At 40.7% G+C, this 12,932-nt stretch overlaps 1 protein-coding gene across 1 annotated transcript in view; it reads right to left on the reverse strand.

The window, feature by feature from the left end:
- RAPGEF4 (Rap guanine nucleotide exchange factor 4) overlaps positions 1–12,932 on the reverse strand; it is a 234,095-nt gene that overhangs the window by 47,845 nt on the left and 173,318 nt on the right. The window contains exons 12-14 of the mRNA XM_068543910.1: positions 11,048–11,163; positions 5,319–5,407; positions 973–1,051 (exon numbers count right to left, since the gene is read on the reverse strand). Coding sequence (XP_068400011.1) covers positions 973–1,051; positions 5,319–5,407; positions 11,048–11,163 — 284 coding nt within the window. The remainder of the gene's footprint in view (positions 1–972; positions 1,052–5,318; positions 5,408–11,047; positions 11,164–12,932) is intronic.

Here is a 12,932-nt window from a genome sequence, read left to right on the forward strand (position 1 = left end):
TGAGAATCAGGTAGGGCAATTATAATTCTGAAAACGGAAAACATGCCACATTGATTGGGTTGCTCAGAGAAAAGAGAGCCGTTCTCCTTCAATATATTTCGCTGCTCAAGAAGGCCAAAGTATTTGGGGGCCTAATTTTTTGCTGCTTTAAAAATAAAGCAGAATTGGAAAATATACTTTCACATTCTGCCAAAGTTGAGGGTGTAACTCATTCATAATATTCACTCCTTTTATTCAGCTTCTATCTTCTGAATGTTCCCTCTGTGCCAGACACTGTGCACCCACTGGTCAACTCAATAGACTATTGAAAAACTGCCCCCAAACAAGCTCGGTATGAAGCTACCTAGAGGAACTGCCATTAGAATTTCAAGTTTTACATCTTTGACATAAGTCAATGGGATAATAATAAAAATAGCCACAAAGGAATAAATTTCGGTATCTAGAGAATAGGGTGGACTAGGGCGAATGTGAAAGAAAAGTGACCTCCCAACGATAACTTGTATATATCTCAGCAGGTTAGTGTTCTGATTAATACTACAGCTTAGAGGGACACAAACACATCACCGTCCAGCCTGCCAGGTATCCTGACAGAGGTACAAAGTCTGTCTCCAAGCTTAGGAAACTATCCCTAATAATATTCCCTAATAATATTGTTCACCATAGCCTTTTCTGGCCCACCTCCCAGGTATGTATATTTCTCATCAGCATTATCTTCCTTATAAGGGTAAACTGGCGCACTTTTCCCTGCACAGGGAATAAGGAGGAAATCCTTAAACGTGGCACAGCAAAACCATGCCAGGGAGAGCTGGAGACCTGTGCGAGGGGAAAACTGCTGATGTTTCAGAGATCGACAAGGGCGGAAAGCACAATTCTGCCCGAGCTATGACTTACCTGGAGAGCATGCAATGAGATAATGGCTGTATACGTGTGGGGTGTTGTCGAGGGAACGGACTTCTCACAACAAAAGGATATTGGGCCACCAGAGCTGGGCAAAGCTGGGTATTTGGCATAAAAACACAGTGCATCATAACAAAGTCATTTAAAACAGAATCTGCAGGGGGGCAAAACAAAGCAGAAAAGGAAATTAGATTCCTGTAGAAATGTTTAGGAAAGCTGGGGTATCTATTCATTTGTTCTTGGCCAGTGGTTCTTACACATCGGCTTGGGGTATTGTGGTCTTACTGTACGAAGAAGCACTGCATATAAAAATAATACGATTGACAGAGCTTGAGATCAAAACTCAATTTCTTAGGACAATGGACAAAACGTATGGTAGTTTTTCAAAGAGACAGACTTGTAATAATGACACTGGTCACCTGAGCTACAATTAATTAAAAAGTATATATATAAAATTAAAGAGCCACACATGGGCAGTACCATGTATGCAGGATTAGGACATGGTCATTTCTTTGTCCATTTTACACCACCTGTCTTTTGTCAATATCTCTTTTCCTTTATTTCTTTTTCACCTTCTATTTCCAGAAGGAGCAATAAAAGATGAAAGGGTGATAGAATTACAGAAAAAGGAGGTGGTAAGAGCAGAGAACTGGCGAGGGAAACAAAAGCAGGAAAAAAAAAAAAAAAGACAAGATAAAGGCTGTGAGCAGCAATTGAAGCAAAACAAAAGCTCTCCAGTAGATTAAAATGGTGTATGTCCTATATTTGGAGCTATTTTTAGATAGGTAAGTGGGGAGATGGCAAAAGAAATAAGGCAAGTCCCCCCAAATAAGCTTCATTTTGAATTTGATGCTGGTTCTTCATTGCAAAGACTGTATTATTCAGGCAGCCTTAATGGGAAAGCACGTAAAGACAGATCTAAAAGTGTTAGGAGTACACAAGTTAAAGCTTTGGAATCCAAGATGCTTATGGGGGTTTTCAATTAAAAATGAACTACCATGGCTGAGATTTGTGAAACTCACATAACTTTTCTAATAGAAAAGGGTGAGAAATATGAAAATCGTTAACTATATATATTGAATTTTCAATGTCTATGTTTTAAATTAACAAATACTATCAAAGTTGGAATCAGTGACTAAAGGTTTAACCGTTATACGTATTTTTAAAAAATTGATATAATTGTCATACATTATGTAAGTTTAAGATACACAAAGTGTTGATTTGATACATGTATATATTGCAATATGATTACCACCTTAGCTTTACTTAACATGTCTATCACGTCACATAATACCATTATACTCATTTAAATATAGGTGATGAGTGTAATCCAAAGTTGTTGTCACTAGGTGTTACTAGTGATTTCAGTCCCATTATACTGGGCCACAGAAGATGGCGAGGTGTCAGACAGAAGCTGTACGGAACTTTTTTCCTTAGGTATGAAAGGATGTTCATTGGCATGTCTGAGTTTTAACACCTAGGGTCATCTTTATATGTTTTAGATATAAAGGATTTCTCTGAGGATAGGAGAGAAAATGCTTGCTTATAAGGCTCCCAGAGGCCTGTGCTATAAAGTAATTTAAATTTTGCTAAAGCAGAGTTTTGAGTAGCGTGCTCCAAGGCTGGCGAGACTGTCAATCAGCATGGTAATCACCCAGCACCCACATCTCAATGTGGCTTTCTTATTCTCTGCTCATAAGCAGTAACTCTTGAGAACTGATTAAAAAAATCATTTCCTACTAGAAAATGATTTTCCAAGTCACTCAAGGACTAATTCTGGTCATAGAAGTAGAAAGTCTAGGAAACCAAAAGGTCTCAGGCAGAAAATACATGTTTTGGGGTAAACTAAGAGGATGTACTATCAAACCCAGGGGTGTTCATTTCTACGATGTAAACCAGTTTCACTGGCAATTCTGACATCTCTTTCGTATTGTAAATCCAAAAACGCCAAGGGTCTCCCACCCCTGCATCCATGAGTTTCATGGGGCTGAACTAAGATTATTTTTAGTGTCTAGGATGACCATATAGTAATTCATATCTTTGATTATAAGAAAGACAGATTTATTCTTTCATCCAATCCATGAACATTACTTGCAAGAATAACAAAATCAGAAAAAAACTGCAGGGAATAAAGTTCAGTATTAAATTATGATGTGAACTTAGTTCTAATATAAAAAATGGAATGCTCAGGAGTCATATCGTAAGTGACAGCCAGGCTATACGCTGATTTCTGGGCTTCAAGTTTTTAAGAAGCAATAATCCAGTCCCCTCCTCTTTCAGAAGTGACTTTAAAAGGAAGAATATATTTGTTCTTCGTGGGTAGTAAAGATCTTACAGATCTTTTCTTAGATTCCATAGTCTCTAATGCACCAGAACGTTCCTTTTTGGACAATATTCACTTTAGAGAAGATGTTGTTTCCTGTATTATGCAATCACACATTCTGGGCAACAGTTAATCAGAGGGGAAAAATCTGTATTTTTCCTGACCTCGGGTCCTAGAAATTTGGTTTCTTTGAGGTTATGTTTGCCTCTTGGAAGCAAGCAATCCTCTCATAACTGGTCCCTCAAGGATTTCCTTTTTCAAGAAAAGATCTTATCACGTTCTCCTTGCTCAGACATCTTCAACCACTTCCCAAGGCTTAGCTTCACATTTAAGATGCTCTGAGATCTGGACCCTAATTCTTAAACGCTACCTTCTTTCTGACACTTCTGTATACGATGGTCTAGCAAAGACAGACCACCTGGTCCTCCTTGTCTCTTTCTAGGTCAGCACTCATGTTGCCCCTCAGGATGGAAGGCTTTGTCCTCAGTCTCTAGTTACTGGTTACCTGCCTTCCTTCAGGGCCACTTCAAAGGCTGTATCCTCTGTGACACTCTGCCTGGTCCCCTCAGCCTTATGATCAAGTTGTCTGCACATTCCTTTAGGTCCTGTAGCAGGTTATAAGCTTCCTGAGGACAGGAGGGTGGTTTCTTGTTCACACTGCCTTGTCCTAAGCGTCCAGCTTAGCACCAGCCCAACAAGATCCTCAACAAATATTGAACTGCAAATAGCTGCCCTGGAGCCAGAGATCCTGGCTTTTCTATCTACTACTCCCCAATTAATTCACTACATAAAAAACCTTAGATAATGTATATAAAAAAATGAGAAACTGGAATGAGAAGATAAAATAAGAAGTAAATCAGTGGTAAAATACTTTTAAGGAGGCATAATAATGTTAACTTTACCTTGAGTATATTGCAAAGATGACAGAACTGGACTCTGAACTACTACTAAGTTTTTTAGATAAGTCTTTGAACTTCTTTCAGTGAGAAATCTTCTTCTATGGAGTTCAGTGTGCTTAAAATATCAACCCAGTATTCTGAGAGGCCAGTAGCAAATGAATGTGGGCTGTTCCAAAGTCACACATAAGATGGTAACCAAAGTGGAGAATGATACCAAACTCTGAACACTTAATTCATTGGTGAGATTCATCTCATTTACCCTCAAATCTCTGTGTCTTAGTTAACAAGACTGGTTCACTGGAAGGTGGTATTATGAGTTGATTTTTTTCCCCCAAAAAAGATATGTTGAAGTCCAAATTCACAGTACCGCAGAATGTGACCTTGCTTGAAATAAGGTCTTTACAGATGTAGTCAAGTTAAGATAAGATAATTAATGTGGGACCTAATCCAATATGATTGATGTCCTTATAAAAAGGGGAAATTTGGACCCAGAGACACATGCACAGAGGGAAAACGATGTGAAGAGAGAGACACAGGGAGAATACTGTGTGAAGATGAACATTGGAGTGACACATCTACAAGCCAAGGGATGCCAAAGATGGCCAGCAAACCCCCAGAAGCTAGGCAAGAGGCATGGAACAGATTCTCCCTCACAGCCCTCAGAAGGAACCGACCCTGCCGTCACATGGATCTCAGACTTCTAGCCTCCTGATCTAAGAAGCAATACATTCTGTTGTTCAAGCCACCCAGTTTGTGGCACTTTGTTATAGCGGTCCTAGGAATCTAATACAGGTGGTGTTCCGTTACACTCTGGGGCAGCCCAAGAATCTCAGAAAGAACCACTTTACTCCCAGTTGGAGCACAGTTGTGCCTTTTATGCAGGCAGCTTCAAATCCTTTACGGGAATAAGTACTATTTAAATTATAGCCTAAGAGGTGCCTACGGAAGGTGGGCTCTAAATGATAACAAATGCCTTTGGAAGGCTACTCATAATATCTATGAATGAGACTGAGCCATCTACAAAGCACAACCAGGGCGAGCAGGCAGAGGAGGGTCAGGAGGTTGCTCATCTAATGGTCGTACACGTGACCCATTTCTAAAACTGCTGTGGCTACACACACTGAGAATGAACTCAGAATTTTTTTTTTTACAACGCTCTGCATGGATTTAATAGACACACAACTGTTCTAGGTGTTTACCTGTTGCTTCATTTAAAGCTGGCTCAAGGCGTATCGTTTCTAGAAAATGCTCTAAAATTTTTTCAGGTGTTCCTGACATCACAGTATACCTGGATAAGAAATAAAACCATCATTAGTTTTTCAAAAGTGGGCAAATCATTAATATATAACATTTTACATATCTACGTTGTTTGGGTTTTTTTTGAGATCCCAGGGAACCATACGGACTCAACTTGTGACCCATATTCTCCATAAGGTAAGAAGGATCATGTACCTTGTCAAAGTCACACAGGAAGGCAACAGAAACATCACAAATTGAAGTAGTTACTAAAACGTTATTCTTTTTTCCCTACATGGGACTAAAGTAAACTTCTTAGAGAGTGGCTCTAGCAGGCTGGGAACTGAGGCATTTCAGCCTTGTTCCAAGGGGGAGTGAAAAGGAACATGTAAATCCCAGGGCAGCTCAGGGCGAGGGGAAGTGACAGTAAACTAGGTTATCCATATATGGGTTACTTGTTGCAAAATTTCGACCGCACACTGGATTCCCCTGCCTATTTCTGGAATGCTCTGTCTTTCCCAACTGTACACTGGTATGTGCTTTGGAAATGCAGCTAAGAAGAAGAGAAAAGAAAACAAACCCCCAAAACACCAATGAGCAAACAAACCCCAGTAGCATCTGAATAGGAAATAAATCAGTAGTGGAACATCCATATAACTTATTTCAAGGTCAAATATCAATTAGTTGGCAGGGTGGGGGACGTTAGGCATCATATCAGAAGATCCAGCCATGAAGCTCTTCAATCAACATGGGAGGATGTATTTTTTAAATTGAAGGTGGGTTATTTCAAAGTCATATTCAAGACGGTAAAAAACAGTGGGTGAAAACTATAGGCAAAATACATTGTGATCTGGGTACTCCTATTCCAAAATGTAGACTTTGCTCTTCTGCTTGGCATTTCACTTAGGGCAAAATGACAGGGAAGAAAAACAACAATGAAAATAAAATTCTCTTGTGTTTAGAAAGCAGCGGTAGAATTCAGCTCCAGGAGAACTCAGGTTTTTTTTGCCTCCTCACCAATACCCTTTCCCTGCCTGTTTGAGACCTTAGAGGAAGTGTGTTGAGATCCCAAGGATATCTCTAACGTATTAAATCTCAGGGTCTTAACCTCCTGCCTGAGGGAGTGAAGAAGAGGCAATGCAACATATGACACTGTGCCCGTGAACACGGAGTGAGTGAAGCAGCCCTGGTTTTGAACGAGGTAGCAAATGCAGTCTATCTGGAAGGTAACTGTTACTTAAACCTATTGTGTGTGTGCATGTGCGTGTGTGCCCTCAGGACCAAAAGGAAGCTGAAGAGTTCAGTCTTTGAAAGAATCTGGCTTTGGAGCCTAGAGGAAGAGCCAGGGGATAAAAAACAAAACAAACTACTTTAATCCGAAAAGTATGACCCTTTTCTCAAAGTAAACAGCATAGAAGATGAGGGTTTTTCCTCTTATACGCAATGACTCTTTGAGGGAAGGAGAGGGCGAATCTATAAATGACTTTCAATACTTAAATGGAGAAAATTGCTGAGTTCATTCAATAATTCCTAAAATATATGATTCTTTGATGACCCTTCCAAGATGACCTGGAAGAGAGCAGCATCTGGCCACACGAATAAGGAACCGGAGTTGGAGAGGGCAGCCAGAAGGCTGGCTTCCCATTCTGGTGTTCTTGGTTAGGACGTTTCTTAGCTAGGGTTTTTGTCTGGTCAAAAAGAATAAAGGCTTACCTGGGTGGCAAGCCTTGAATGCTCTTGGCTCACTAGTAAGAGAAAATGGCGTCTCTACTCTCTGCCCACCTGGGTCAATTGCAGACATCAGGGCACCTGTCTTTTGCTGCCAAAGTCTTCCTCTAGTGGTACAACTGCCTTACCCTACCCTATCTCTCTTCTCAGCTCCACAGAAGGCTATTCAGGGGTTGGTAGTCTCTCAGGACCAGGAACTCTGAAGAGGGAGGGACAGGGAGCTTCTGGCCTGTTATCTGGCAGCTCTGGGCTTGGCTGAAACATGTTATTACTTTCTTTCAGGCTGGACACTGCCAGGTGCCTACTGCTTGACCTCTGTTTAAATGGAGAAGACGTGAAGACCAGACAGTATGGCTCTCTTCAGTTTATTGCATGAAGAAGTTACTGTAGTCCAAGTTAAAGAGAACCCTGATTGGTTATATTATCTAAGCTGTGAGGTTCTAAACTTGTGAGAGAAAATCTTTTTCTATCACCAAGTCTGGAAATGAGGACACGTCTATCTGCATCCAGAACAAAAAAAGAGGTGGGGAATGGGGCCTAAAAGAGACTATCTTTCTGCAAACAGGATGGAGTTGAACGATTGGGTGGTTGATAGTCTAAGGAAAAAGCAACACAGTCACTAAAACAGGAACAGTCATTTCAGATTCTCTCTTATTAAAACCACATAACCACAGAGCAGAAGATATCCAAAATGGTAAATATTTGAGGGCTTCATATAGTTTATCCATCATGAGAAATACCGTCTTGCTATTGATATTTTAATATCACACTCAGAGTTGAGTGGCTTGAGGAGAGTCAGGCAGTTTTGAAAGTTTAAAACGTACAGTCGTCCCTCGGTATCCACAGGGGGTCGGTTCCAGGACCCCTGCAGATACCAAAATCCATGGATGCCCGAGTTCCTTATATAAAATGGCGTAGTATTTGCATATAACCTACACACTTCTTCTCATATACTTTAAATCATCTCTATATTACCTATAATACCTAATACAATGTAAATGCTATGTAAATAGTTGTAAATACAGTGTAAATGCTATTTAAACAGTTGCCAGTGTGTGGCAAATTCAAGTTTTGCTTTTGGGAACTTTTTGAAAATTTTTTTTTTCCAAATATTTTCCATCTGTGGTTGGTTGAATCTATGGATGTGGAATCCCCAGATATGGAGGGCCAACTGTATGCATAAACTATTCTGGATTTCTCAGGGTAAAGGTAAATCAGAAAAATAACGTTATCAGCACCAACATGGTGACCCTCTTTGAGCTGAAAAAAAGATAATTTCTGAGGAGACAGGGGCCCTAAAGGATCCTAAATTTTAAGTCCATCCAGAGACACGGTTGTTGCCATGTTCTTCGGGTTGTCCAGAACATCAGGCCAAAATTCACTTACATGGCCCCCCCTTTTCAACTCTGGTCTGGCTCGGGAAAACTCAACACGGAAAATGACCCTTTGAAAGAGTGGCTTTTTTTTTTTTTAGAATATTTCAAAGTGTTTTTTTTTTTTAATATTTATTTATCTATCTATCTATCTATCTATCTATCTATTTATTTATTTATTTATTTATGGCTGTGTTGGGTTTTCGTTTCTGTGCGAGGGCTTTCTCTAGCTGTGGCGAGCGGGGGCCACTCTTCATCGCGGTGCGCGGGCCTCTCACCATCGCGGCCTCTCTTGTTGCGGAGCACAGGCTCCAGACACGCAGGCTCAGTAGTTGTGGCTCACGGGCCTAGTTGCTCCGCGGCATGTGGGATCTTCCCAGACCAGGGCTCGAACCCGTGTCCCCTGCATTAGCAGGCAGACTCTCAACCACTGCGCCACCAGGGAAGCCCAGAAAGAGTGGCTTTTTACTCTTCAGGGAATGGTTGGCACGGTGCACTTCTGTGTATGCCTGATATTTCCTAAATGGTGTGCTGTGAACATGCACGAGGCTTTGAATTATATAAGCAATTTAGATTGGTCTACAGGACACAAATAAGGAGATATAACAGAAATCAGATCCAGGCCTAAAATAAATTTAATGCATGTGGGCTCTCCTTTTCCCTTTAGTTTGATTTCATAAAAAAATCTGTATTTGGCGAGCACTCTGAATGGAAGCTGTTGTAACATGCAAACACTTTTGATCACCTTCCCATGCCATAAAGAGGTGAAGGAAGGGGGCCTCCGGGGCCCTCTTGGTCAAATGTTTTAAGGTTATGAAGAATTTAAGGCTTACTTTTTCAGGTAGCAAAATTTTCCTGAGACATCTGAGGCATTATTAAAGAATGTAGATGACCACTATAAAATGGTCTAGTTATACTTAAGAGCACTAAAGAAAATCACTGGGGGTAGTCCCAGACTTCACATAAAAAATGTTTTCATTCTCATCCTCCTTTGTGGGCTGGAAGGACAACTGCTGAAAAACATTTGAGCAAGAACATTTTTCAAGAATGCATAGTAGTGAAAAATAGAAAAATAATAAAGAATTCTGGATGGTAATTTTATAGGTTTGTAAGTGAAGGGATAGTTTTTTATATAGTCTATTTTATGTCAGCCCTTTTGAAATATATTGCTTTGCAACGTTTACTAGATAGTGTTGAGGAGAGAGTATCTATATACCATATTTTGCTAGAGTAAGTTGTGAGGCTAAAGGAGCATAGACTCAGAAGTTGGTCAAGCTGGACTTGAATGCAAGCTCTATCATTAAAAGTGTTGTCATCCTGGGCAAGGAACTCACTTCTTGGAGCCTAAATTTTTCCATCATCTGTTAAAAGGGGTTGTAATAAGGATTAGATAAAATATGCAAGATATACTATGGCTCTTCAATAACATTATATTTCTTCCTGCCTTCTTTGCAGATATGTGGACTCATCCAGATGAAACGTCTGAGCCTTGGGCTTTCAGTCTAAACAATTAAAACTCATCATTTATGGTGAGTGTGTTGAATAATGGGAACACCCCATTTACTTGGCAAAAAAAGAAAAATACTTGGGATGCAATCCATTTCCACATAGTCTGTGGCCACATTTCTTTACCTACAGAATTGGTGTTTTCATTACTCTAAGATTAAAAATTAACGTTTACTTAAAAAATGAGATTCTGTAATTTTTTATATTTCTTAGAGCTACATTTCCTAATTTCCCTAACCATTCAAATGTTCATACATTTGATTAAAAGAAGTCTCATGTAAGAAGTTGCAGCAAAAGATAGAACCGAACATAGACATACAGAAAAAGAGTCAAGTTAAATGGGTGGCCTGATGTTAAATGTGAAGCAAATACCCTTCGGACGTTAGCAGGAATAAGTATGGATGAGGCCAAGTGAATGTTTCCAGGCCACAGTCAATAGACTGTGTTGGGACTTCCCTGGTGGTCCAGTGGGTAAGACTCTGCGCTCCCAATGCAGGGGGCCTGGGTTCGATCCCTGGTCTGGGAACTAGATCCCACATGCATGCCGCAACTAAGAAGCCCACATGCCGCAACTAAGACCCGTTGCAGCCTAAATAAATAAATATTAAAAAAAAAAATAGACTGTGTTATATTTGAAGTGTGGGTTTCCATCAAAGACGCTCATTCTGACAGCATGATGAAAACACTTCTTGAGAAATCCTACATATGAAATTCAAATACCAAAGGTTCTCCACACCCAGGGGCCTACGTATCCCTTGAGCTGCCTGGCACTCCTAGTCCCATTGTTCTCTCCAAAGCTATTGCCTTCTGCTACAAGCTATTACAGTTGCACACATACAGAGGGAGTGTTTTTACAGCGGGGGAATATTCTCCCCCGAATTACTCTAGGCAGCACCGAGCTCGACGCAGTGCCAGAAACGGATACATTATACTGCACACGATGTGTGATTAGTCAATAGAGAGAAAAAAAGTCACACACACTGCCGTCTTCCACAAAAAAGGAGAACGTGCTATTGTAGAGATGACGATACCATGTGAAAAGGTTAATCATAGTCTGGCAATTGCAGTGTCGGATGCAAACCTACTTTTGCTGAGGCTGTGAGTTTCCTTGATTAGAAGCCCTGTTCCCTGCTGGGACCTTCTCCAGCACCAAGACATCTTGGTCATGTTCTTTAAGTCTGACTGTATTCGCCTCAACGTCCTGCAAATACAAATTACACCACATACAGATGCTGCCATTTTCTCAGACAATGAAAAAAATTTCAGATGCTTCAGAAACTCATTTGGTGCTTGTGATGCTAATTGTTGCATCTACAAATTAAGTCATTTTCAAAGTCAAGGGCTGGAACGGTCAGAGAAAGGACCAGATGAGGTTGGAGGCACGTGGTTTTAAAACTCTGCTGTTACCCGAGATGCAGGAAATCAGCTGAGGAGATAGGAGTGTGCTAAAACCTTTGGGAGAGGGTGGTCCAGCAGAAAGAGGGAGGAGCCAATTCACTTATTCTTTATAAATATATGTGGCAAATCGCACTCAGCTTCAGCAGAGTTCTTTCATTCTGATTATCTTCTGAGGGTACTTAGTTTTCTTAGGAGTGGCATGTTTTCCCTCTAATCAAAAGACTTGTAAAAATTATCAGTTTGAAATGTGTTAAGAACACTTTTCAGTTATTTTGAATAATTTTATAAATTACATCCATGATAATGGTCCTAATCTGATTCTTTCAAAGAATAATTGTGGCTGAGTACAAACTCCATGTGTGTAAACTTCCAAAAGAGTAAAGTTCAAATTTCAATGTCATGAAAAAATAATTTATTAAAAAAACTTAATGCACGTTTCCTCCTCATTTGGTTCCTGTTTTAAGAGACTGGATAAAAACCAAATCAAATTCCACGTGGCGTTTTTTCTATATTAGTCAACGCTTTAATCTTTAACTTAACTTTTTTTGCATCAAGAGAACGCATTCCTAAGACAAACTTTGTTGTCAGAAATTTTGCTGCCAAAGGCAAAAGCTTAAGGTTGGGTAGGAATAGGTGTCCACACATAAGGAATGGGAACGAGACTACAGATCTTCATTAAATAATGCTAAATGTACCAGAAAGCACAGAAGGTGCATTTAGGATTTTAGGGTAGGAGAGAGAAAGATGCTTAGGCTGGGAAAGGCATAGAAGGGAGTCGGCTCTGTGAGCCAGCAGGGAAGGGAAAAGAGCAAAAAGTGATCCTGGAGGGAACAGTCTCTCTGGGTGAGGTGGGATAGACCATGGGCCACCTGAAATGCCAGGAGTGCTGGGACAATATCACCATGCCCAGTGGTCCACAATCAGGCTTCCACCAGCTAAAGCTGGGTTGCCCCTCCCAAGGGACCAGGAGCTGGATGGTGGGGAGAACCTAGGGACCATCTATTCTAACCATCACCCACTCTCACAAATACTTTAACAAGCTTCCATTAGGCCCATCTGCAGAGCCATCTCTAAGTGCAATCTCATGGCTCCTCCTACCACCTCAACTATTCTTCACCTACTCGCCAGAGTCTGAAATTCCTTTAGTGTGAATCAATTTGACAAAAAGCACTTGAAATGAAAATGTTTGGTTAGGGTAACCACGGTGGACATTAATTGCCACTAAAATGTAGTCACTTAATAAATCCAGAGGGAGTGTGAGGATATGAGAAAGATTCAGATTTGGGAAGAGACAGGAGGTTTAGGATAGAGAAAGACATGGAGAGGGAGGTGGGGAAGGACACAAAAGGGGAAACCTAGGATTGCAAAGAGAAATGTCTCAGACTTTGCCATTTTGCCAAGGCATCCCTATTTGTCTTCAGTGCTCATGGACCAGTTCAGGTGTGTGCAGGGTTCTTTGGTTCAGCACAGCGTGGCACATTTGCAGCTTTACTGGAATATCACCTCTGGACCCCAGAACCCACCCCAGCACATTGAACATGCCAGGTTTGTAAGCAAGGCCCTTTGGCCCTA

The sequence above is a fragment of the Eschrichtius robustus genome, chromosome 5, assembly GCF_028021215.1.
Source record: "Eschrichtius robustus isolate mEscRob2 chromosome 5, mEscRob2.pri, whole genome shotgun sequence".
Classification (NCBI taxonomy): domain Eukaryota; kingdom Metazoa; phylum Chordata; class Mammalia; order Artiodactyla; family Eschrichtiidae; genus Eschrichtius; species Eschrichtius robustus.